This window comes from Equus asinus, chromosome 21, assembly GCF_041296235.1.
Source record: "Equus asinus isolate D_3611 breed Donkey chromosome 21, EquAss-T2T_v2, whole genome shotgun sequence".
NCBI lineage: Eukaryota > Metazoa > Chordata > Mammalia > Perissodactyla > Equidae > Equus > Equus asinus.
In genome coordinates this window covers 62,675,085-62,701,099 of record NC_091810.1, presented here as the reverse complement: position 1 = coordinate 62,701,099, position 26,015 = coordinate 62,675,085, and the positions used below count along the sequence as shown (strand labels likewise).

The window sequence follows — 26,015 nt, the reverse complement described above, 5'->3', positions numbered from 1 at the left end:
TATGGCATGAGTTAATGGTCTACTTTCATTCTTTTGTATGTGGCTGTCCAGTTTTCCCAACACCATTTATTGAAGAGACTATCTTTTCTCCATTGTATCTTCTTGGCACCTTTGTTGAAGATTAGCTCCCATGTATGTGTGGTTTTATTTCTGGGCTTTCAGTTCTGTTCCATTGATCTCTGTTTGTAACAGTACCATGCTGTTTTGATCACTATGGCTTTGTAGTACATTTTGAAGTCAGGGATTGAGATGCCTCCAGCTTTTTTCTTTTTTCTCAGGATTGCTTTAGCAATTCAGCGTCTTCCATTACCCCATATGAATTTTAGGATTCTTTGTTCTGTTTCCAGGAATAATGTCATTGGGATTCTGATTGAGATGGCATTGAATCTGTAGATTGCTTTGGGTAGTATGGACATTTTAACTTTGTTTATTCTTCCAATCCATGTGCATGGAATCTCTTTCCATCTCTTCATATCATTATCTATTTCTTTCAATAATGTCTTATAGTTTCCATTGTATAAGTCTGTCACCTCCCTAGTTAAATTTATTCCTAGGTACTTTATTCTTTTTGTTGCAATTGTAAATGGAACTGTATTCTTGAGTTCTCTTTCTGTAAGTTTGTTATTAGAGTACGGAAATGCAACTGATTTTTGTAAGTTGATATTATACCTCACAACTTTACTGTAGTTGTTAATTATTTCTAATAGTTTTCCGATGGATTCTTTAAGGTTTTCTATATATAAGATCATGTCGTCTGCATACAGTGAGAATTTCACTTGCTCATTCCCTATTTGGATTACTTTTATTCCTTTCTCTTGCCTAATTGCTCTGGCCAGAACCTCCAGTACTGTGTTGAATAAGAGTGGTGATAGTGGGCATCCTTGTCTTGTTCCTGTTCTCAGAGGGATGGCGTTCAGTTTTTGCCCATTGAGTATGATGTTGGCTGTGGGTTTGTCATATATGGCCTTTATTATGTTGAGGTACTTTCCTTCTATCCCCATTTTGTTAGCAGTTTTTTGTCATAAATGGATGTTGGATCTTGTCAAATGTTTTCTCTGCATCTATTGAGGTGATCATGTGGTTTTTATTCCTCATTTTGTGAATGTGTTGTATCACATTGATTGATTTGCAGATGTTGAGCCATCCCTGTGGTTCCCACTTAATCATGATGTATCTTTTTGCCCATTTAACTGGTTTATCTTTTTATTGCTGAATTTTGAGAGTTCTTTATATATTGTGGATACAATTCCCTCATCAGATATGTGATTTGCAAATATTTTCTCCTATTTTGTGGGTTTTCTTTTCACTTTCTTGATGATGTTCTTTGAAGCACAAAGGTTTTTAATTTTGATGGTCTAATTTATTTATTTTTTCTTCGCTTGCTTGTAATTTTGATGTCATATCTAAGAAACTGTTACATACGTAATCTAAGGTCACCAAGATTTATGCTTATGTTTTCTTTTAAGGGTTGTAGTTTTAACTCATATTTATTTAGGTCTTTGATTCATTTTGAGTTAATTTTTTTAATATGCTACAAGGTAGGGGTCCAGCTTTATTGTTTTGCATGTAAACATCCAGTTGCCCTGGCACCATTTGTTGAAAAGTCTTCTTTCCCCCACTGCATTTTCTTGGAGCCCTTGTCAAAAATTAGTTGCCCATAAATATAAGGATTTATTTCTGGACTCTCAGTTCTACTCCATTGATCTATGTATCTCTCCTTATGCCAGTTCCACAGTGTTTCAATTGCTGTAGCTTTATAGTAATTTTTGAAATCAGGAAATATGAGTTTTCTAGCTTTGTTTTCCTTTTCAAGATTTTTTTGGCTATTCTGGGTCCCTTGCATTTCCATATGAATTTTAGAATCAGCTTTTAAATTTTTTCAAAAAAGGCAGCTGGAATTTTGATAGAGATTTCACTAAATCTGCGGATAAGTTTGAGAAGTGTTGCTAACTTAACACTGTTAAATCTTCCAATTCATGAATATGGAATGTGTTTCAGTTTATTTGTCATCTTTAATTTCTCTCAACACTGTTTTGTATGTTTTCAATATATAAGTCTTGCACTTATTTAACTAAATTTATTCCTAAGTATTTTATTCTTTTTGATGCTAAGTATGTTGTACATTTGCATATTGTATCCTGCAACCTTGCTGAACTCCTTGATTGGTTCTAATAGAGTTTTTGTGGATTTCTTAGAATTTTCTACATACAAGATAATGTCATCTGTGACTAGAGGTTGTTTTATTTCTTCCCTTCCAATCAGGATGCCTTTTATTTATTTTTCTTGCCTAATAGCCTTGACCAGAGCCACTAATACAATGTAGTATAGAAATGGCTGCCTGTTGCTGTTTTTATGAAATGGTGATAGGGGATAAACTGTTTTTATATCCATCAATATTGAAGTGTGGTGGCTTCATGAAATTAGTATCATCATATTTGTAGGACAGTGGTTGGGGCTGTTCTGATCTGAAAAATACATAACTTTTTTTTTTAATTGATTGAGGAACACTTTAACAATTTCTCTTTCTTTCCTTTTAGGTTTTCTCAAATAATGATGAAGGTCTTATTAACAAAAAGCTACCCAAAGAACTTCTCTTAAGGTAAGTATAGATAAACTTTACATAATTCAGATTTGATTCAGTCATCAAGTTCCAAGACAATCTTCTTTCACTCTGTGAGTCCGTAGCATAGAAAAACAGACAGAATTAGCCTAACTGACTTTTTGTTTTTGTTTTATAGAATGCTGTTCAGCTTGTTGTTAAATTTTACTTGGTCTAATCCAGAGTGTACTAAGTATGTACATAGCATTGGTCTGGATTCTTTTTGTAATGTGGTAAGTATTGTAATAATCTTCAGTAGGTGCCATTGTTTTGGTAGCCGTAAATAATCTCAATGTAGTCAATAACATGAGGAGAGATTGTTGTTAAGATTGTGAGCTCCTGAAATCATAGACATTTAGATGTTTTCTGATAAGTCAGTTTTAACATAAGTACAGTTATATGTTCTTACTGAGCATTTAAAATGCTATCAGCCCAAATATTGATATGTTTTTATCCATTTTATGAGAATTATGTGCTAAGAGACAGTGAATACTATAAAGGCTTTCTGTCCTTTACTTTTGGTATCACTGAGTATACAGTAAATGGTATTTTGCTTGTCATTTTACCAAGTAAAGCTATCAAGCAGCATTTGTTGACCTTGAGGCACTGTAGTTTTCTTTAGTACTGTGCATTGTTAAAGACATCCTATTTTAGTTTTGGATGTTATTTTTTAATTGTTTACAAATAATTAATACATGTATATATGGTAATCTTTGAGCTGGCATTTCCCAAACTCTTCTCCTTTCACTGTTGTTCCACAAAACAAAATAAAACAAAAACAGGTTTTGTGATCAAAGAAGTATGGGAAACACTGGGTTAACAAAACCAGTTTGTTTACTGCATGACTTCCCGGAGCCTTAATAGGCTACTGTGCTTGGTGATGCTCCCAGATGGATAGTTGTGAAATTTCAGACTTACTGAGCATGGAATCCTTTTAATATTCCATGGAAAAAATTTTAGGAAATGCCAACATGCATTACAAGATTGACCAGATGACTCCATTTCTTAGTGGTGCTAAATTTCATTTTAGCATTTGGTGAATGGGGATGAGTTTTGTTTACATATTGGAGCTCACCACAAAGTCACTGTGTAAATGTCACAGATTAATCACCTTTGCCATCCTCATTATGTTAGACGTTTTTTCTTGAGTCAGAAACGGGGCGAGAACACTTAGCCTCTTTGTGGTTGTGATCTCATTTCAGGGGCTTCAGAGGATGTTTCATTAGTCATCAGGTGTTTGACACTGTCCTCATGAGCTCATTCTACTCAGTTAATAAAAAAGGAAAATTAACTAATGACAGTATCATATGAAAAATACAGCAATTATATTTTACTTCAATAAAACAAATATTTGTTTGGATAAGAGAGAATATTTGGCATTTTGGACCATTTTAAAGTGAAAGTGTTAACAAGGAAGGAATGATATAAACTGGCAAGGTCTTGATCAAACACCGTAAGCTGTTAGACTAAGATTGCTGGGTTAGGGTGAGCAGGCTGTTACTGTACAACTGTAGGGCACACCATCCACAACACACTACAAAGTAGATGGTGTACCCTAGAAGTGTGCGATGTTTCATTCCTGATCTGAACCATTTTTACAGCACAGACATCAAGTTGTAATATGAATATGTCGTTCTTACTATGGAGAATCATAACCAGCTTCAGGCAGACTCGTATTAGTCATTCAGCACTGGAGTGTGATTAAGGTCTACTCTTCTCATGAATACTGCTGCTGTCTGTGATGCAAGGCTGCTAACTTAATATTTTTTCCCTTTTGGTAGGGTTAGCTTTCATTCTGTACTCAGCCATGGAACAGTTTCTATCTATTGACAAAAAAAAAGAGGAGGGGATTTATGTCACTTCATGTGCTAGTGTGATTTCTGAACTCCGTTTTAGAAACTTTAATTCTTTTAAAGATCCATGTTGGACCCAGCTGTTAAGAATCCTGGAGTTACAGTTTTTGAATCACGCCATAAGGCTCATACATAGATCGTTTTTCAAAAAGAATTGCCATTTGAGAGCAAATGTTCATACGTGTCTATTCATAGATTTGCATTCCCACTTCTCTTCTTATTTTGGAGTCTGTAAGGAGAATTTAAATTCTGAAGTACTTCTACAGATCTTCTCTGACTTGTGAGTCTCAAAATTAACTCTAGGTAACCATGATTTTGTTGGCCTTTAAATCTTTTCTACCATTTTACTCTCAGGCTTTCTTTTCTCAGTAATAATAGCTGTCCCCTCTTCTAGCCACCCTTTCTAAGCAAAATTTTGAAGAAGGGTTTGAACCAGGTTACTGAAACAGCCATCTTCATCATCAGTTAATTCCACAGCAAAGTGAGTGAGTGCAACAAAGTCCCCGCCTCATGGAACTTAAGTGTTGATTATTTTGCTCAGTTAAACGATGTCTTCGTACTTTCAGTCTGTCCTAGACTTACATTTTTACTTCATATTGTAGACTTCTTTGTGACAGTGCAAACTATTGTTCGTATTCTTGTTGAATTCCTGTTCACTGCCAGTCTTACTTCGATAGATATGAGTTCTTTGAGTTTATAATAATCTCATTTGCTTGCAGCTGAGGTAATTTTCTCTTCTGAAATTTTTGAGTGTGTCAGCCACCCTCGTAAATTCTCTACCAGCTTCCATTACTGGTCACGTCAAGTGAAGACTCAGCTTCCTCTTTGGAACTGTTAACAAGCATAACCTGGAATTATGTGCTTCTTTTCATCTCTTTGTATCTCTTTGAATTCACTCAGAAAAATCTGTGAGGTTTTTTTCCCTTCTGCTTATCTTATTGCCTGTTTTGAGACCAGCCGATATTCAGAGATTCCTTCTACCACCCAATTTTAGTTTAACAAGTTTTTACAATTTTGCTTTTTCTGCTCAGCCTTCTCTCGTAGGTTAAAGGTACTTAAGTTCTCCCTCTCTACCCTTCACTCTCACACAGTTCAACAAACAGCTTGTAATTTTCCTCTTCCTGGGGAGGCAGTTATATAATGTTTATAACAATGGGAATGTTTAATTGGTTGTAATCTATATATCTATTAGTGAGCTGGTTGTCCTTACATATATTTGTCCTCATTGTTATTATCTATATATTATTTTTAGAGCCAGACTTCATTGAGATTTCAACTCTCCCTGTTTATTAGTTGTGTGACCTTAAAGTGACTTAACTCTCTGTGCCATAATTTCCCATATCTGTAAAAAGGGAGTAGTAATACTTGTACCTTATGGGGTTGTTGCTAGCTCTTAGAGTACCTGGCATTTAATAAATGTTAGCTCTTATTGTTATTAATATCAATTTTGGATTCCTGAATACTTACTAAATGGTGTTTGACAATGCAGTCAGTTTTAGTGCAAATAACTGACAAAAGCAAGCTGTCCTGATATGAATCTTAACGTATGCTGCTGCTAACAATATCTCAGTAAAGAACCTGATTATTAAGTAAGTTAATGTAGCCCAATGCTTCCTTTCATCAACCTGGACTAATCCAATCTCAATGGAAATTGCATACTACTATCTGATAATAAATGGACAACTACTAGGACCTAAGCAGGTTAATGGTGGTGTTAAGAAAACTGATAATTATTTTGTATTATAAAAAAGGCAGTCTCTTGGAAGGAACCATTCCTCTTTTTAGAAAAGAAGTCTTGTCTGAATCGAATATTGGCTTCACACTTAGATTATACATTTTAATATTAATTTGTTTGACCTTAAGTTTTTACTTCTGTTATGGTTGCTTTCATATGTTAATGATGAAATGAAAACTACTTCACAGGAGACAGGGAGTGCTACATGCAGTAAATATTTTAAAACATTCTGAGAAGACAAAGCTGTTGTTAGTAATAGATAATAATGAAAGAAACCTCTTATTAGACGTTTTTAAAAACTTAAATCACCATTATTTATGTCATTTTCTTTCCTCTTAAAGTTAGTACTAATACATGACAAAATTAAGTACTAATAGTGTTTGTTGGCTTGATGAGGGGTTTGCCCCAAACAGGAGAGCTAAGCCTAATAATTCTGGGCAAATGAAATCAACTACACAATTACATAATTTGGCAATTTTACTAGTTTACTAGGGAAAATTATAAAATGACTAGCACATAAATTTTCAAATTTTGCTTTTTCTAAAATTTGTAAGCCAATTCCATGAGTGAAAGTAATTGTGGTTTTTGTTGCAATCACTAAGTTACAGCCCAGTGCTTCTGTGTAGTTTGGGACCGTGGGGAGCAGTGCAGTAAAGGGCTCATCCCTGTTTTGGGCATCATTAAGTGGGTATTGCTGCCTGCTGGTGGGTTTCAGCACTCCATGGACTTTTTCAAGGACTGGTGCCTCCACCTCCTGCTGTCTGTGATGCCTTATATATATTCCAAGGCAGCCTAACAGGTAAGATGCTATTTTGGGGGTACTGTAAATTCAAGTTTAAGCATCTATACAGATTTGTCTTTTTTGTTAAAGACTTTTTGTTGGGGTTTGTTCATTTTTATTGTTGATTTTTTTACTTTGCATGAAGCAATATAGGACTGAATTAATGTGTTGAAACTGAATGCAAAAGCTTACAGGTCCTTCCTTTTCATTACCTCTGTATACTATTACATACTATTTTAGGGTCGGCATCTGAGTCTAAAGCATGGCAGAAGCAAATTTCCGTTAGTCCAGAGTGAGGTTATGCTTATACATTAAAACTCTGATGATGCCTTTGGGTTTTTTGTCTACATTGAGACAGGATGAAACACCAGAAAAGCTCCACTGATAGGAAGGATAGAACTATACATTCTGCTCCAGAGCTTTAGCCCTGGAAAGTTATGTGAGAGACTTGTAATTTAAAAACTGTGAATTCAGTAATTACAACAGAGAAGACTGGTAAATTTGACTCTGTGAATAGTAAAATATGACAAAATATACCAAACTAAAGATAAATAGCACATTTGTAGGTGAAATAATTAGAATACGCATTATAAGCAAGGGCTATATTCTTCAATAAACAAAGAAAAAAAAATCTTAAAAGTTATTAACCATAAGGTAGATTAACTCTATTAGAAATATAGTTTGAAGAGGATATGAACAAAGGAAGATATACAAAAGGCCAATAAATATATAAAAAGATGCTCAATCAGGCCAATATTTAAATACAAATCAAAATAATTAGATATTACCTATCTGACTGGGCAAAACACAAAAGTTTGATAATACTAGGTTTTGGCAAGAAGGTAGGAGACAGACAGTCTAAGATACTTTAGAGGTGGGAATATAAACTGCTGTAGCCATTCTTTGGGGCCAATGGGGAAGATTTTTCAAAATGCTAAATATACATATTCACAAATTTCATTTGTAGGAACTTAGTAGCAGATATATTTGCAAAGATAAATATACAAGGATGATTACTGCAGCTTTTTTTACTGTAGTTAAATTGGATTACTCGTAATTCTTGGTTAATGATACACTTCTTTACTGATCCATGCATTGCCCTTTCCCCTTCCCCACCATCAACTTAATATTCTCAAGAACTTTGTATCTATGATTCCTTTCTTAAAAAAAATTTTTATATTAAATATATTTGACTAAACCATACAGTGTTCACTTTTGCTTGTTTTTATCAACTTTGTAAAAAAAAAGTATATCCTATCTTCTGAGACATGGTTTTCACTCAAAATTATGTTACAAGAGTGATCCATGTTGCTCTGGTTGCCTGTTACTCATTCATTTTTACTGCTGTATAATGTTCTATCATGTGAATATACCAAAAGTCACTTACTGATTCTTCTTTTGATGAGTACTTGGGTTTCCAGCGTTTTGTTAATAAAAGCAGTGCTGCTGAGAACATCCTTGTAAATGTCTCCTGGTACAAATACACAAAAGTTCCTTGGGGCCCGTCCCATGGTCAACTGGTTAAGTTTGCATGCTCCGCTTCGGTGGCCCAGGGTTTCTCTGGTACAGATCCTGGGCACGGACATGTCACCGCTAGTCAAGCCATGCTGAGGTGGCATCCCACATAGCACAACCAGAAGGATCTACAACTAGATGTACAACTATGTACTGAGGGGGGCTTTGGGAAAAAGAAGAAAAAAAAAAGTTCCTCTAGGAGTGGAATTACTGGAGATCATAGGCTATACAAATATTTAACTTTATATAGTGATATTATATTGTTTTTCCAAAGGGGTCTTATCAGTTTACATTCATACAAACAATGGATTAGAGACTCAGTTGAGTTGGGTTTATCAATTTTTCCTGATTCATTTGTTGAATGGTTCTTCTCTTCCTCCAAAGAAATGCCATATCATCTCTGTAATATATTCTGTTCTTTATTCTGTTCCGTCAGTTTATTTTCTATGTGCTAATACCACACAGAAGGCATCTCTATTTTCTTTTCTTTTTCATGAGGAAGATTGACCCTGAGCTAACATCTGTTGCCAATCTTCCTCTTTTTTTTTTCTCCTCAAAGCCCCAGTACATAGTTGTATATTCTAGTTGTAAATCATCCTTGTTCTTCTATGTGGGATGCCGCTACAGCATGGCTTGATGAGTGGTGTATAGGTCTGTGCCCAGGATCCGAACTAGCAAACTCCAGGCTGCTGAAGTGGTGCGTGCAAACTTAACCACTTGACCATGGGGCAAACCACCAGAAGGCATGTCTGTTTTTGAGTGATCAGGGTCTATAAGTTTATTTCTCATACTGTATTTATCTGATTTGGGAATTAATACAAGCCTTTGAATTGAATTGTGGAGTATTCAGTCTTTTCCTGTTCTTTGGAAGAGTCTGTATGTCTTAGTTTAACTGTTCCTTGAAAGTCTGATAGAACTGAAAAATTGTCTGAGCCTAGAATTTTCTTTGTAGGAAAAATTTTAAGTACTTTAATTTGTTTGATATGTAGAGGGCTTTTCAAGCTTTCTGCTATTATTGTATTGCTATTTCTCCCTTCAGGTTTGTTACTTGCTTTATATATTTAGGTGCTGCTATGCTGAGTGCATAAATATTTACAAATGTCATATCCTCTTGTAGGATTGACCCCTTTATCATTGTGTGATGGCCTTCTCTGTCTCTTATTACAGTTGTCTTAAAGTCTATTTTGTCTGATGTGAGTATAGCTACCCTAGCTTTCCTTTGTTTTTCATTTGCATGGAATATCTTTTTCCATCCTTTCACTACCAGTCTGTGTGTCCTTAATTTGAAATGAACCTCTTGTAGGCAGCGTGTAGGTGGGTCCTTTTTTTAAAAAAAAAAATCCATATAGCCACTCTATGTCTTTTGACTGGAGAATTTAGTCCATTTACATTTAAAGTAATTATTGATAGATATCTACTTATTGCCATTATGTTAATTGTTTTCTGGCTGTTTTGTAGTTTCTCTGTCCTGTCTTCTCTTGCTCTCTTTCTTTGTAAATTGGTGATATTTTGTAGTGGTATACTTAGATTCGTTTCTATTTTTTGTGTATGTACTATAGGTTTTTGCTTTATGGTTACCATGAGGCTTACATAAAACAACATGTATTTATAACAGTCTATTTTAAGTTGCCAAACTTCTTGAGTTTGAATTCATTCTAAACCTCTGCATTTTTACTCCCCCTCACGATTTATCTTTTTGATGTCACAATTTACATCTTTTTATCTTTTGTATCCATAACATATTATTGTAGTTATAGTTATTTTTACAACTTTTGTCTTTTAACCTTCATACTAGCTTTATAAGTGGTTAACCCATCACCTTGGCAATATTAGGTTATTCAGAATTTTACTATATATTTACCTTTACTAGTGAGATTTATATGGTCATTTGTTTTCCTGTTACTAATTTGTACCCTTTAGTTTCAGATTAAAGAAGTCCCTTTAACATTTCGTATAAGGCTGGTCTAGTGGTGATGAACTCCTATAGCTTTTGCCTGTCTGAAAAATTCTTTCTCTCTCCTTCAGTTCTGAATGACACCTTTCTTGGTAGAATATTCTTGGTTGGAAATTTATTTCTTTAAGGACTTTGAATATATCATGCCACTCCCTTCTGGCTTGCAAAATTTCTGCTGAAAAATCTGCTGATAGTCTTTTGGAGGTTCCCTTGTACATAACAGTTGTTTTTCTTTTGCTGCTTTTAAGATTCTCTCCTTGTCTTTCACTTTTGACATTTTAGTTATAATGTGCCTTTTTGGCTTCCTCTTATTTGGAACTCTCTGGGCTTCCTGGATCTGGATGTCTGTTTCCTTCCCCAGGTTACAGAAGTTTTTAGCCATTATTTCTATAAATAAGCTTTCTGACCCTTTCTTCTTCTCTTTTCCTTCTGAGGTCTCTATAATGCGAATCTTGGTCCTCTTGATGTCCTGTAAGTCCCTTAAGCTATCTTCACTTTTTTTCATTTTTTTTCTTTTTGTTGCTCTTATTGGATGAGATCCACTGCCCTGTGTTTGATTTCACTGATCCTTTCTTCTGCTTCATCTAGTCTACTGTTTAACCCCTCTTGTGTATTTTTTAGTTCACTTATTATATTCGTTAGTTCTGTGATTTCTGTGTGATACTTTCGTATTTTTTTCTCTCTTTGTTGAAGTTCTGTGTTCATCCATGCTTCTCCTGATCTTGGTGAACATCTTTATGACCGTTATTTTGAACTCTTTATCAGGTAAATCACTTATCTCTGTTTTGTTGAGTTTTTTTTCCCTGATCTTTTAGCTTGTTTTGTTTGGAACATATCCCTTTGTTTCTTCATTTTGCTTGACTCTATTTCTTGATTTCTATGCATTAGATAAACAGCAGCCTCCACCAGTCTTGAAGGAGTGGCCTTATTTAGGAGTTGGCCTTATTGTTCAACCCTGCCCCAGCTCTTGGTTGTCTCTCAAATCTTTATGATTGTCTAAGCAGCCTATTTTATTTTTAGTGGCTCCTAGTAATTAAGGGTGTGCCAAGACCTGTTAATGTCCCAAAGGGGAGAAACTCAGGAAATACCTAGATTCAGGCTGATTGGAAGCCAGACCCTCAGGCAGCAGCTTTTAAAGTATGCAAATATGTAAATTCCTGTGAGACTGCAAGCGTTAAGTCCTGCTGGCCACCAGAGCCAGGTAATCTAGAGGTGTCCCCTGGGCAGCAGCCACAGAAATTGGGGCACCAGGTACATGTATAAGCTTCTTTCTGGGAGATACCAGCAACCTGGAGTGAGGTAGGGGGAAGGCACAAAGATGGCGTCCCCAGAGAACAACTTAGTAGGTCCCTAGATATGTGCCAAAGTAGAATCCTACTCCTCAGGCTGAAGTTCCAGGACAAGCAGACAGGCCTCTTTCACATAAAGACTGGGAGTGTGTTTCAGTCTGCTGTTTGCACCGTGTCCTGGGGTTGGTAGTTGGCTAAGAACTCTTTCTCTTCAAGCATACAGTCCCGTGGGATCCAGGAATATAAGCCCAGCTGGCCGCCAGAGCCATGCAATCAAGGAGTGTCCCCTGCATGGTAGCCATAAAATCTGGGGCACCACATGTAAAAACTGGGGCACCAGATGCATGTAAAAGCTCCCCTCCATGAGATACTAGTGCTCTGGAGCACAGCAGAGGGAGAGAGCTAAGAGAACATTTGCCCTCTGAGGTGTCCCGAGAGGGTTATAGTCTATTGTACATATACAGATGTATATTTAATTAGAAGCCTGCCTCAGGCCGCAGCCATGAAGATGAGTTAATAGGCCTTTATCACAGAAAGACTGGGCACTTCAGTCCGTTGCCTCTTAGGGTGCCCTCGAGGTGGTAGCTGGTTAACAACGCTTTCTCCATTGTTTACAATACTGTGGGACCTGCAAGTGTAAGTCCTCCCGGGCACCAGAGCCAGGTGGCTTAAAGGTGTCCCACAGGCAGCAACCACAAAAATCTGGGCATCAGACTAGGGTACAAGCCCCTTTCTGGGAGATACTGGAGAGCTGAAGTGAGGCAGAGGAAGACTTCAAAGTTGATGCCCACTGGCTGGTGTGAGGGAGAGTGCAAAGATGGCACACACTGGCCTCTGTCCATGGAGAGTATTTCCGTAGGCCCCTAGATGTGTGTTAAATTAGATGCCTGCTCCTTACACTGATGCTTTGAGATAAGCAAATAAGCGTCTTTCACAGAAAGTCTGGGCACTTTTCGGTTGGCTGCCTCTGCACTGGGGCCTGGCATGGGTGAGTCTGTGCGCCTTAGCCCTTTATGAACCATTTCTCAGTTCACTGTAGCCTTGTGGGTCTTGTGGACACAAGCCCTGTTGACTTTCAAAGCTAGATGTTTTGGAGGTTGTCTGTCAGGTGCAGGTCTTCAAAGTTTTGGTGTCTGGTGTAGGTTCAAACCCTTCGCTCCTCTGGGAGAAGTTTGGCATTTTGAGTTCTCTCCCCATTGTGAGTCACCACACCACGGGTGGGGTTTATGGTGAGGTTGTGTCTCAGCCTCTCGTATCCACTTTGATGTGGGTTTTTTCCTCATTTACGCAATGTGCAGGAGTCACTCAGCGAGTTTTGGGGTTTTTTCAGAGGAAATTGTTCCACATGCAGCTGTAGATTTGGTGTGGCTGTGGGAGGAGTTGGGTTTAGGATCTTCTTGCAGCATCATCTTGAACTGGAATCCCAAACTTGTTTTTCAAATGATTAAAACCTTTGCTGGTTTTTGACTCCTTGGCCTGTCAGCAGCCAAGAGAAGTATATTGAAGTTTCTGACTATAGTGGGTTCTTTGTCTTATCCTAGTTATAGTTCTGTCAATTGTTTATTTATGTATTTCGAGGCAGCATTACGTACAGCTGCATTTTAAGTCATTGCATCCTCATGGTGAAGTGAATGTTTTATTATTATATAGCTATCATCTCTATTCTCCTTTATGTTTCTTATCTTGAAATCTTTTTTATCTGATATTAATATAGTGACACCAGCTTTCTTTTGCCTAGTATCTATTTTTCAATCCTTTTATTCTTTTTTTAAAAAAATTTCTATTATACAATTTTGTGGCAGACGTACATGATGACCTATAATGTTGATGGCACATGGTGTAATCTACAGTAAGATTAGATCAGTGCATGGGGGAGCGTGATGAGAGATGCTTATGGACCAGGCCTGAAAGTGGCATATATCGTGTTCTCACATTCACTTGAGAGTAATTCAACTACATAGCCTCACCTAACTGCAAGAGAGGCAACGGCTGCTAGCTGTTCTCCAAAATCCATGTAGTCCTATTCTTCCTGGGCGCATAGTTAGACCACATGTATGCCCAGGAAGAAGAGAAAAACATGAAATTTGGTGAGCAGCTAGCCTCTTAAGTCATAGTTTACCTTTCTCGTAACCAGAGTACCGTGTTGATGCCCCTTCTTTCCACACACAGCATACCTCATCCCCAAGAGGTAAACCGGATCCCATCCATTCACTGCATCCAGCTCGGGGATCTGTGGGTGATATGCAGTCCTCTCCATCAGATCGGCATGTGGTGCTTCATGGTTTTGTTACCTTCTCCCAACTGCTGTCCCTCACTCCTTATTCAGGACAGGGGCAGGATAACTGCAATACAGAATAAAATTTGGAAAGGGGAGGAAAGGAAGACACACAGCAGTTACTGTTCTATAGCAATGAGGAGATTCTGCTAGGCAGGCATTGTGAAGTCCCCCTTGTCCTAGCAGTAGGGGAAGTTCCTATTCTATTTTCTGAAAGGGATTCCCTTACCATTGGTCTTGTTGACTCTTAACTTCAACCTCTGGAAGGTTCTTCCTTGCCCGTTATCTTCCCTAACTGTGTCTGAAGTGGATGTTAGGGAATATTCCTTTCCTAGGGGCTATTTTTATTTCACAGCCATTTCCCACCTGTGCAGTTTTGGAGGCCTGGGGATTAGTTTATCATCACAGCATATTTTAGGCTAGGCTTATGGATTATTTGAGAGAATTTAACAATTTGGTGGTCTTCTAATCCGTCTGATTCTAGTTAGTTCCCTGTGCCAGTAACCACACCCACAGTTCTTAGAGTACTCTCAGGCCTCCTTTATTTGATTTTTTGCTTCCTGGCTCCTATGCCTTTCTTTCTCCGTGGTGTCTATCTTGAGACATCTGAAACAGGCTTGGAATGAAAGGGGGCTACTTTCATCTGATCTTTGCTACAGGGTTTAGTTATTATGTTTAACAGAGAAGTCTGAATAATCTCTTAAGGTATTTTTAAGTCTTATTTTCTACCATATGGTTTTTAGAAATAGTTGGCTGTTCCAACTGTCTGAGGCCCTCAGTTTCTGTACTGTCTCCCCTTTTATTTCTGCTTGCAAACCACCAGTTCTTTCCTGAGTATTTTGTTTCTTGTAATGCGTTGCTCAATATAGCAAGGAGAAACCATTATTCACAAACATTTTGACACTTTCCAACTTCTTCTCTAGAGCTACATGCTTTTCTGCTCTCCATGTTATCATGGTTAGAAATATCACATAACAAATGTCTTCATCTTCCCAGCTCTGATACATGTTTGCTGTGCTGTTAGCCACAAGGTAGAGATCATATATTTTAGGCTTTCATTCTAGAAGCACCCCGTTTCAAGGTATCTCTTTCTGTATTAGTGTATTTAGAGTAGGCATATATATCTCATATACTTCTTATGTCTTAAACACAACAGAAGTTTACTTATTACTCAACTAGTAGAATTAGGTGTGTTCTGTGAAGTCAGCAGGGCAGCCCTGCTCTGTGCAGCTATTGAGGACCTGGTTGAAGGAAACTCTGCTGTCTTCAACTACAGCTTCCCCCCAGCCAGCTCACTTTCCCTGGCTAGCTCTGAGTTATGTGGCTACATGTACCTGCAAGGGAAGCCAGGAAATGAAGTATAGGTGTGTACCCAGAAAGTAATTGTCATTGTCTTATAAAATTGAACATTGGCATAGTCTGTGACCCAGCATTGCTACTTTTGAGTATACCCTAAGGAAGTTCTTGCAAATGTACACTTTGTGGCCAGGTAACATGTATAAAAATGTCCATAGCAGCACTATTCATAATAGCAAAAATATTGAAAACAACCAAATGTTCGTTAACTGAAATACAAAATATTCTAAAGCAGTGAAATGTACTACAGTCCCACAAAATGGCATGCATAAATCTTAGTATTATAATGCTGAGTGAAAAAAGGCTGGTTGCAAAAGACTATACACAGCATGTACCATTTTTATAAAATTCAAAATCAAGCAAAATACATGGTATATTGTTAGGAATGTATACATTGTGATAAAACTATTAGGCAGGGGAATGAAAAACAGGAATTCTGAGCATATTTATTGGTTGAGAAGTGGAGGAAGGAAACAAGGGAGGGCCACAAAGTAGGTGCAGTGATACTGGTAATGTTCTAGTTTTTAAGTTTGAGTAGTGATTCATACTATTTTTATTATTGAGGACTACAAAGTGTCATAAATTCTTTTGTAGGTATCAAAATATTCCTAATAAAAAGATTTGGGAAAAGTTTGAAAGGTATGAAGAGGGCCTATACATTTTTTTCTTTTCTCAATTTGTCTTCTGCTTACTGTTTTTTGTTCTTGTGCTTAACCGTCTTGTTGCTGCGTCTTCCCTTTGCTATCTTTTAGGGTTAGGTGTTCCTAACCTTTATTAATATCTTGTTTCCCATTCCGTTCAGAATTGTTCCCAATGCTGTGGAAACCTCTTGAATTACCACCTTACTAAGTTCATTGTTAATTTCTCAAATGACTTTTTTCAAGTCCAAAGTTAACTTTATTCATCCTTTATTGTAATTTGATTCAATTTGATTTGATTCAATCTTAATAATACATTCAACATTGGTTTCTGTCCAATGTTGACTTTGCAAATCTTCCTTCTCCAGTTTATGATGCAGTTGTCTAAACTTGGAAAATTTCATGTTTCCCATCAATTAGTTGACTTATGTTTTAAAAATTAAATCTTTCTTCTAGGAACTCAATTATGGATTCTTTAAGATCACTAGCATTATGGCAGAAGTAGATTGATCATTGTAAAGTGTCTTGCATTTGCATGAAGTCATTGATCTTTCCTTTGACTGTATCCTTCTTGTTAAAATGTCTTTTAAATAATTTTAGTCAGGCTGACTAATTTCCTTTTATGCTGTGTTTTATTTTAGTTATTGGTTAGTGCTCAACATTTATGATGACACCTTTATTTATGAATTAGTAATAGAAAAATTGGAACCCAGCCATAAAAATGTCTGTTCTTTGTCAGAAAATTTGATGATTACAGGTTTTAATAATGAGCTAATTAACTTAGCTTTAACTTCCCTTGAAAATGTGGAGAGTCAAAACCAAAGAGAGACTATGCATTCATGTGAGGCTAATTTTGCTATTCTGGATTCATTGTCTTTCTTTACTCTTTTCTTTATTAGATTTTAAATTTAAAAACTTGATAGTTTTAGCAAGTGATGGTTAAAAGATGCATGAAGAAAAAGATACATCTCTCTTTAACATACCTCAGCTCTCACACTCTGAGATAGCAAGTGTAAATAGTATCTGCACTTTTGGAAACATTTCTGAAGTGGTTACCTCTATTTGTGCTACCTCATAATTATTTGGTGGTCCAGTGGTTAAGATTTGATGCTCTCACTGCCGTGGCTCGGGTTCGTTTCCCAAAGTCAGGGAACCACACCACCCGTCTGTTGGTTGTCATACTGTGGTAGCTGTGTGTTGCTGTGATGCTGAAAGCTATGCCACTGGTATATCAGTGGACATGAAATACGTGGTGGACAGGTTTCATTAGAGCTTCCAGACTAAGACAGACTAGGAAGTAGGACCTGGCCACCCACTTCTGAAAAAATTGGCCATGAAAACCCTGTGAATAGCAGTGGAGCACTGTCTGATCCAGCTCTGGAAGATGAGAGGACAGTGCAAAAAGACCAGGCAGGGTTCCGCTTGCTGTACACAGGGTCGCTAGGTGTCGGCATCAACAATACATTAACAACAACATAATTACTATTCAGTGAGGGTTAGTGTGAGATTTCATCTGATTTCCTTTCAGAAAACCGGAGTCTTTGCATCATGTGGTTCTGAAGGGGTTAGACTGTAGGGAGAAAAGTGGTGATTGAGTTTCAGAATTTCCTCGTCTCAGCAGTCTGAGTAAATGTTTGTTTGTCTCATAGTTCTTTGAGGATGACCTTCAAAAAAAACGCATGGAGAATTTAAGGGTTTTTTTTCCATTTTGATAACATCACTAAACAAATCCTCTCTCAATAACCTCAAGTTTAACATTTGCTTAAAGAACACATCAGTATTTTGGATGTTCAGGTAAAATACAGTCATGTCTACATAAGGATGTTTCAGTCAATGATGCACCGCGTATACGATGGTGGTCCCATAAGAGGATGTGTATAAATACATAAATGCCAACAGTTGTCATATTCTGGGGCTTGCTGACACTCTTAACTCACAGCAATTCCTGGCAGAACAACTGACGTTTGTGTGACAATTTAAAGTTCCTCACACTTTCCTAAAGTCCTGTTAAGATTCTGCCTGCAGGGGCTGGCCCTGTGGCGTAGTGGTTAAGTTTGGCATGCTCCACTTCAGCAGCCTGGGTTTGTGAGTTCAGATCCCTGGTGCGGACCTAACCACTCGTCAGCTGTGCTGTGCGGCAACCCACATACAAAATAGAGGAATATTGGCACAGATGTTAGCTCAGGGCTAATCTTCCTCAAGGGAAAAAAAAAAAAGAAGTTTGGCAACAGATGTTGGCTCAGGGTGAATATTCCTCGAGGGGTGAAAAAGATTCTGCCTCCAATTTGAGAGAAACTGTTGATATTTCTTTTTATTCATTTTTAAAAATTTGTTCTCAATGTGCACCATCCATTCAGCCTAAAGTTTACTAATGATTATTATTTTGGAGAAAAAAAGGAGTGTTTCTTGAATACGCTGCAGCAATTTCATAATCATCATTTGATACTCAAAACAGTCTTTTGAAGTAGATAGAGCAGTTTTTAATTATCTTCATTTTACAGATGAAAAATTTGAGACTTAAAGGTTAAATGACTTGATCAAGATTCCACGGTTGTTAAGAACATGGAATTTGGAGTTTAAAGGGTCTGTGTAGATATGAGACTTCAACCAAGGCCTTGACTTCACATCTTATGTTCTTCCTTCTATACTTGATTGCTGTTTAGTAAAAAAATTGTTTGCAGGATGCATTAGTCTTATAATACACCCAAAAACCCTTCATAAATATTCATATATCTACCTATAAAGGATAGGGTATATAATTTTTATTCTATTCAGCAGAGCACAGACTTTTAAGTTTCACATTAGTCAACATCATAGGTCATGTGTCTAATCAAAAATCAACTAGATCATGTACCTAGTTTTCCTTGCTGTAGTAGTGGAAGTGAAGGGTAGTTGATATTCTACCCCATAGAGCATTCTATGTACTATGCTGTTAATTGTCATCAAAGAAAAGGAACACTTGACTTCTGGATCCTGTAACCTTATAATTGGGCTCACATGAAATAACAAAGAAAAACAATAGTTATAATAAAATAAAACAGAAGTAAATACATAGTTCAAGAAAGAAAGAATCTTAGTGTAGTTATAACTGGAGTGGTTAGCAAACCAGCTGGCAGGCTGTCTGTAATAGCTAGTGGCTGGAATTTTAATGCTAGCCAGAGAAAGGAGATGAGGCCTTGCCTGTACAAGGAGAGAAATTGAATATGTGACTGCTACATAATGCAGAGACCCTGGAAAGGTTCCCTCTATCAAGTAAGATGAGACTGTAAAAAAAACAAACAGAAAATAAACAAAACCTTGCTTTTGCTCAGGACTCTGAGTGAAGAGGGAAAAGTCATTTTTTGAAAAATCTAATCCCATGTATGAATGATTAAGAAATTCCAAGCTTTGAAATTAATGTAAAATTGATGCTGGAAAGATGAAACCTTTGGGAAAACTTGGCAGAATCAAGTGTAAAACAATTTTATAGGGCCATTTCACAAACCAAGATGCATGAGCTTTCCACATATCAATAATCAGATGAAAATGAGGTCATAATAAAATATGACAAGTTACCTAAGGATATGATCCAGCATAAGGTAGAGTAAATTGATTAAAGAGCTATTATATCAAACTGAAAAGGGAATTAGAAAACTGGAAAATAGAGATGGGGGAATTTACACATAATTCAGCATAGAGAGAGAAAGATATGGAAATATAGAAAAGGTTAAGAGACCCAGAAGGTCAGATTAGATGATTCAACATTTGTGTAAAGGAAATTTAGACAGAGAATATAGAGAAAATGTAAGAGGGGTAATATTTAAAGCAATAGTGGCTGAAAATTTTTCAGAATGGATTGAAGATATGAATCCTTAAATAGAAGTAGCACAGTGAAGTTTGAACTGGATCAATAAAGATAAGTTCATACCTAGACACATCATAGTGAAACAGCAGAACTTCAAAGACAAAGAAAAGTTTTTTAAAAACCTGCAAGATGAGTAAAATTACCTAAAAGGATTAGCAGTTAAACTGACAATAGATCTCTCATCAGCAACAATAAAAGCAAAGAGTGGAAAAATATTTTCCATGTGCCAATGGACATGTAAATCTAGAATTCTTTACCCAGCTAAATTATCATTCTAAAATTATCATTCTAAAATGAAATAAAAACCTTTTCCAGAAATGGTGCAGCCACTGTGGGAAACAGTTTTGGTAGTTCTTCAAAAAACTAAACATAGAATCACTGTATGACCTGGAAATTCCAGCCCTAGGTATATACTGAAAAGAATTGAAAACTCAAACAAATACTTGTACATGAATATTCATAGCATCATTATATACAGTAGCCAAAGTGTGGGAACAACCCAAATGTCCCTCAATGGATGAATGAATAAAAAAATTGTGGTATATACATACTAGGGGATATTATTCAGCCATAAAAAAGATGGAAGTACTGATACGTGCTATAACTTGAACGAACCTCAAAAACATTTTGGTAAGAAATAAAGCCACATATTGTATGATTCTGTTTATATGAAGTATCCACAATGGGCAAATCCATGGAGAAAGAAAGTGGATCAGTAGTTGCCAGGAGCTAAGGGGAGTGAGGAATAGAGAATGGCTGCTTTATAAGTATGGTGTTTTCTTTTGGGTGAAAATATTTTGAAACTAGATAGAGATGGTGTTTGCAGAACATTGTTTGTGGGCTAAATGTCACTGAATCATGTACTTTAAAATGATTAATTTTATGTGAGTTTTACCTCAATAAAAAAGATCACAGTAAAAAAAAATCTTCCAACTCTTGGAAGTCCCCTGTCTGAAAGAACTGTTAAAGGATAAACTTTAGTAAATTTGATCTCAGAAGGAATGAATGAGAAACAAGAAACAGTGTTAAACAAAATGTAATCATGTGGGTACATCTTAATAAATACTGACTCCAGAAAAAGAAAGAAAATATTGCTAATAACTAATATATTATGTGGAAGATTTGGTGAAAGGAAGGTGGAACTAAAATAGTCAACAATTTTAGTTGGATGATGGGAAGAGGGTAATTAGAGTTAAAGTGATTTACAGTTTTTGGGTAGATAATATTAACTTTAGACTTCAGAAATACTAATATAAGATAAAATAGGCCTTGAGATAAAAAACATTATTATAGAGATTCCTCCTTTTGTTTAGGAAGGACATGAAAGATTTTTGCTTCCATGGTAATCCAAGAAAAATTACAGACAAAATTTAAAAATCTTGCTTTCTATAGGACAAGCAAAGAGGAGTGGACAAGAGGAGGTCTGAATGAACTGAACTGAGAGACATACCCTTCTTAGTGAGCAGAGGACTACAGCAGCTTCCATACCTGGTGGTGGATGCCTTGTCATGGTACAGCTGGGCCTGCATTAGACATAGAAGCTAAATCAGCCGTGCTTTGGAGACTCAAATACAAGAACAAATAATTCAGCCTAGGAATTCTCCCTCTTTAGTTCGTCTTTGCCCCTATTGTCTCCAAGAAAGTTTTACCAAGAAGGCAGCAACAGAGAAAAGGCCCATAAGCAGAGAGAAATTGTCTAGGCTATTACATTCCTTCTGTGATAGGATTCAGAATACTTGCCAGACTTGAATCCAGAAGCAAACTGAAGCTATCTGAAACTGCAGCTAACCCATTCTGGATCACATACTGACAAGTTTTTATTCTTAATGTAGTGGCTCAGAAGGTTGAAGATTGAGCCAAACACAAGTGATCTAAATTTAATTTTAGCTATGATCCAGCTCAACTCAAGAAGGATTCTGAATGAGTGGAAACTAACTTTAACCTCCAGACAGAGGAAAGGGCTTGCACTCTCTGGGAAATAACAAGCCAAAATAAAGTTATACTATATTCTTCTCTGTTCTTTTAGCTACAATGACTGAAATACGGACTAAAATTGAGACATACAAATAAGCAGAAAAACATGACCCATAAACAAGAGAAAACAATTGATGTAAGCAGACTTTTAGATAACCCAGTTATTGGAATTAGTAACTAAGGACTTTAAAACAACCGTTACAAATTCATTAAAGAATTTACAGGAGAAAATGGTTATAATGAGTGAAGAGATGGGATATTTCAGGAGATAAATGGAAACACCAAAGAGAATCAAATGAAATTTCTAGAACTGAAAAATACAATAATATCTCAAATTTAAAAATATCATTTTCTGCAGATTGGACACTGCAAAAGAAAGGATCATTGAACTTGAATACAGGTTAATAGAAATTATCCAAACTGTCACACCAAACGAATAAAGATTGAAAAAACATCAAAACATAATTAGCAACTTGTGAGGTAATATCAAGTGGTCTAACATACATGTAATTGGAGGTCTAGAGAAAGAATGGGGAATAAAAATATTTGAAGAAATAATAGCCCCAAATCTGATGACAGACAATCTTCAGATTTAAGAAGCTCAGTGAATGCCAAGTGAATAAATACAATGAAAAAATGCACCTAGGCATACCATAGTTAAATTACTGAAAACCAAAGATGAAGAGAAATCTTAAAAGATGACAGAGAAAACTTATAGACGCTGGAGAATAACGATAAGAATGTTCATTGACTTCATATAACAAATAATTCAAAACACAAGACAGTGGAATGAGATCTTCAAGTGCAGAAAGGAAAGGGAAAAAACCTCTCAAACAAATTATATATCAAGCAAAATTATCTTTTAAAAATAAAAGCATTTTTAGGTAAACAAAAGCTGAGAGAATTCATTACCAGCATTCCCATATTGTAAGAAATGCTAAAGAAAGTTCTTTAGAAGGGAAATGAAACTCAGGTCTACAGGAAAGAATGAAGAACACTATAAATGGTAATTCTGTGGGTAAATATAAAATACCTTTTACCTCTTTTGAAAAATTCATTAAAAGATAATTGACTGTTTAAAGCAAAAATTATAACAATATATTGTTGGGTTATAATATATGTCAAGTAAAATATGTGACAACATTAGCACAAAAGATAGGAAAGGATTAAATGGCAGTCTATCATTACTTTGGTGGTGGAAGTATATTATTAATTCAAGGTAGACCAAAATGGGGATGTACACTATAATCAGAGCAACCAACAAAAATATACCAATATTATTGAGTTATTTGAGTATTTCAAAGATGTCTTAAATGGAGAGTAAAGGAGTGAACAAAAAAAATAGGTCAGTGAAAAAATCAAAAGTGAAATAAAAATATACCTTGAGGCAAAAGAAAATGCAAACTCTAGGGCAACCACTAAAAATATTTTTAAAAGAATGTAACTGATATGCGAGGAGAGGAGAGAAAATGGAATCATATAAAATACTCATTTAAAACCAGAGAATGTAGAAAAAATGGAAGATTAAAAAAAGTTCAGTGAATAGAAAACAGTTACAAATATGGTATAAGTTCAGAGTGCATTAAAACAAAAAGACCCACTTATGTATGTTTTCTGTAAGAAACCCACATTAAATATAGAGACAGAGATAGATTAAAAGTAAAGGGATGGAGAGAATGTACCATACTAACAAATCAAAAGAAAGCTGGAGTAACTATCTCAAGCTCAGACAGTGATGACAAAACAAGGAAAATTATCAGGCATAAAGAGAGGCATGACATAATGATAAAGGAGTTAATTCTCCAAAAAGATATAATAATCTTTAACATATATGCACTTAATAATTGAGCATCAAAAATACATGAGGCAAAACTGATAGAACTGCAAGGAGAACTAGACAAAACTGCTATTATAGTTGGAAACTTCAACATCCATGCTCTGTCAGTAATTGACAGATCCAGCAGGCAGAAAATCAGTAATAATATAGTTTAATTGAACAGCGCCATTCGTCAACTGGATCTAATGGATATTTATAGAATGCTTTATCCAACAACAGCAGAATACACATTCTTCTCAAGATCACAGGATATTCACCATGATAGACTGTATTTTGGGCCATAAAATACATGTTAGCAAATTTAAAAGAATAGAAGGAATACAAAGTATGCTTTCAGACCACAATGGAGTTACACTAGAAATCAGTAACAGAAAGAGAGCTGGAAAATCTTCAAATATTTGGAGATTTAACAACATACTTCTTAATAACAGATGGGCCAAAAAAGTCTCGAAATTTTAAAATATTTTTAACTAAATGAGAATGAAAATATGTTACCAAAATTTGTGGGAAGCAGTGCTTAGAGGGAAATCCACAGCATTGAATGCATAAATTAGAAAAAAAGAAACATCTAAAGTCAATAATCTGAGCTTCCATTTTAGGAAACTGGAGAAAGAAGAGCAATGGAAATCTAAAACAAGCAAAAGAAAGGAAATAATAAAAATTGGAACAGAAATCAGTGAAGTTGAAAACAATAGAGAAAAATCAATGAACCCAAAAACTGGTTCTTGGAAAAGATCAATAAAATTGTAAACCTCTAGCCAGACTAACCAAGAATGAAAGAGAGAAGACACAAATTACAAATATCAGAAACAAAAGAGGGATCATCACTACTGATCCAACAGACATTAAAAGGACAGTAAAGGAATATTATGAACAACTACATGTCCACGAATTTGATAACTTAGATGAAATGGACCAATTCCTTGAAAGACACAAACTACCAAACCTTACACAAGAAGAAATAGATACATTGAATAGACACATATCCATTAAATAAATTGAATCAATCATGAATAACCTTCCAAAACAGAAAGCGCCAGACCCAGATGATTTCATTGGTGAATTCTACAAATGTACCAATTCTATACAGTGTCTTCCAGAGAATGGAAGCAGAATGCTTCCTAATTCATTCTATGAAGCCGGCGTTACCCTTATACCAAACCCAGAGAAAGACATTACAGAAAGGAAAACTACAGACCAATATCTCTCTTGACCTAGATGCAGAAATCTTCAAAAAAATATTAGCAAATCAAATTAAGCAATGTATAAAAAAGAATTATACACCACAACCAAGTGGGGTTTATTTCGGGTGTGCAAGGATGCTTCAACATTCAAAAATCAATTAGTACAATCCATCTCATCTGTGGTCTAAAGAAGAAAAAATCATCTGGTCATTGCAGTAGATGCAGAGAAAGCATTTGACAAATTCTAACACCCATTCATAATAAAAACTCTCATCAAACCAGGAATAGACGGGAACTTCCTCAGCTTGATCAAGAATATCTTTAAAAAACCTACAGCTAACACCACACTTATTGATGAGAAACTGGGTGCTTTCTCCCTGAGATCAGACACAAGAAAAGGATTGTCCCCTCTTACCACTCCTGTTCATCATAGTACTAGAAGTCCTAGCTAATGCAGTTAGATAGGAAAAGGAAGGAAAAGAAAAGGTATACATTGGGAAGGAAGAAATAAAACTGGCTTTGTTTGTAGGTGACATGATTGTGTTTGTAGAAAATCCCAAAGAATTGACAAAATATTCCTGTAACTCATAAGCTATTATAGCAAGTTTACAGGATATAAGATAATAGAAAAAATTAATTACTTTCCTGTTTACCAGCAGTGTACAACTGGAAATTGAAATTAAAAACACAATACCGTTTACATTAGCTCAAAAAATGAAATACTTAGGTAGAAGTCTAGCAGAATTTGTACAAGGGGTATGTGATGAAAACTCTAAAACTCCAATGAAAGAAATCAATGAAAATCTAAATAAATGGAGAGATGTTATATATCTGTGGTTAAGAAGACCCAATATTGTTAAAATGTTAATTCTTCCCAAGTTCATCTATAGAATCAACACAATCCCAGTGAAAATGCCACTAAGTTGTTTTGTGGATATTGACAGTCATTCTAAAGTTTATATGCAAAGGCAAAAGACTCTGAAAACCCAACACAACACTGAAGAACAAAGTTGGAGGACTGACACTACTTGACTTAGAGATTTAGTGTAAAGCTATAGTAATCAAGACAGTGTGGTGTTGGTGAAAGAATAGATAAATAGATCAGTGGAACAGAATAGAGAGCCTAGAAATAGAACCACACAAATAAAATCAACTGATCTTGTGTCGAAGGAGCAAAAGCA

The 26,015-nt window shown here is 35.9% G+C and overlaps 1 protein-coding gene across 8 annotated transcripts in view; it reads left to right on the top strand.

Moving 5' to 3' along the window:
- Nucleotides 1–26,015, top strand: part of FBXL2 (F-box and leucine rich repeat protein 2) — a 123,077-nt gene that overhangs the window by 19,358 nt on the left and 77,704 nt on the right. For 5 of the 8 annotated variants that reach the window (XR_006517836.2, XR_011496279.1, XR_011496278.1 and 2 more), the window contains exon 2: nt 2,538–2,599. Coding sequence is in view for 1 of the 8 variants with exons in the window: in XM_044755188.2 (XP_044611123.2) it covers nt 2,538–2,599 (62 nt within the window). In the remaining 7 variants the exon portion in view is untranslated. Of the gene's footprint in view, nt 1–2,537; nt 2,600–2,738; nt 2,833–21,231; nt 21,351–26,015 lie in introns of all 8 variants that reach the window. The other 3 variants (XM_070492426.1, XM_070492428.1, XM_070492427.1) reach the window with 2 other exon arrangements.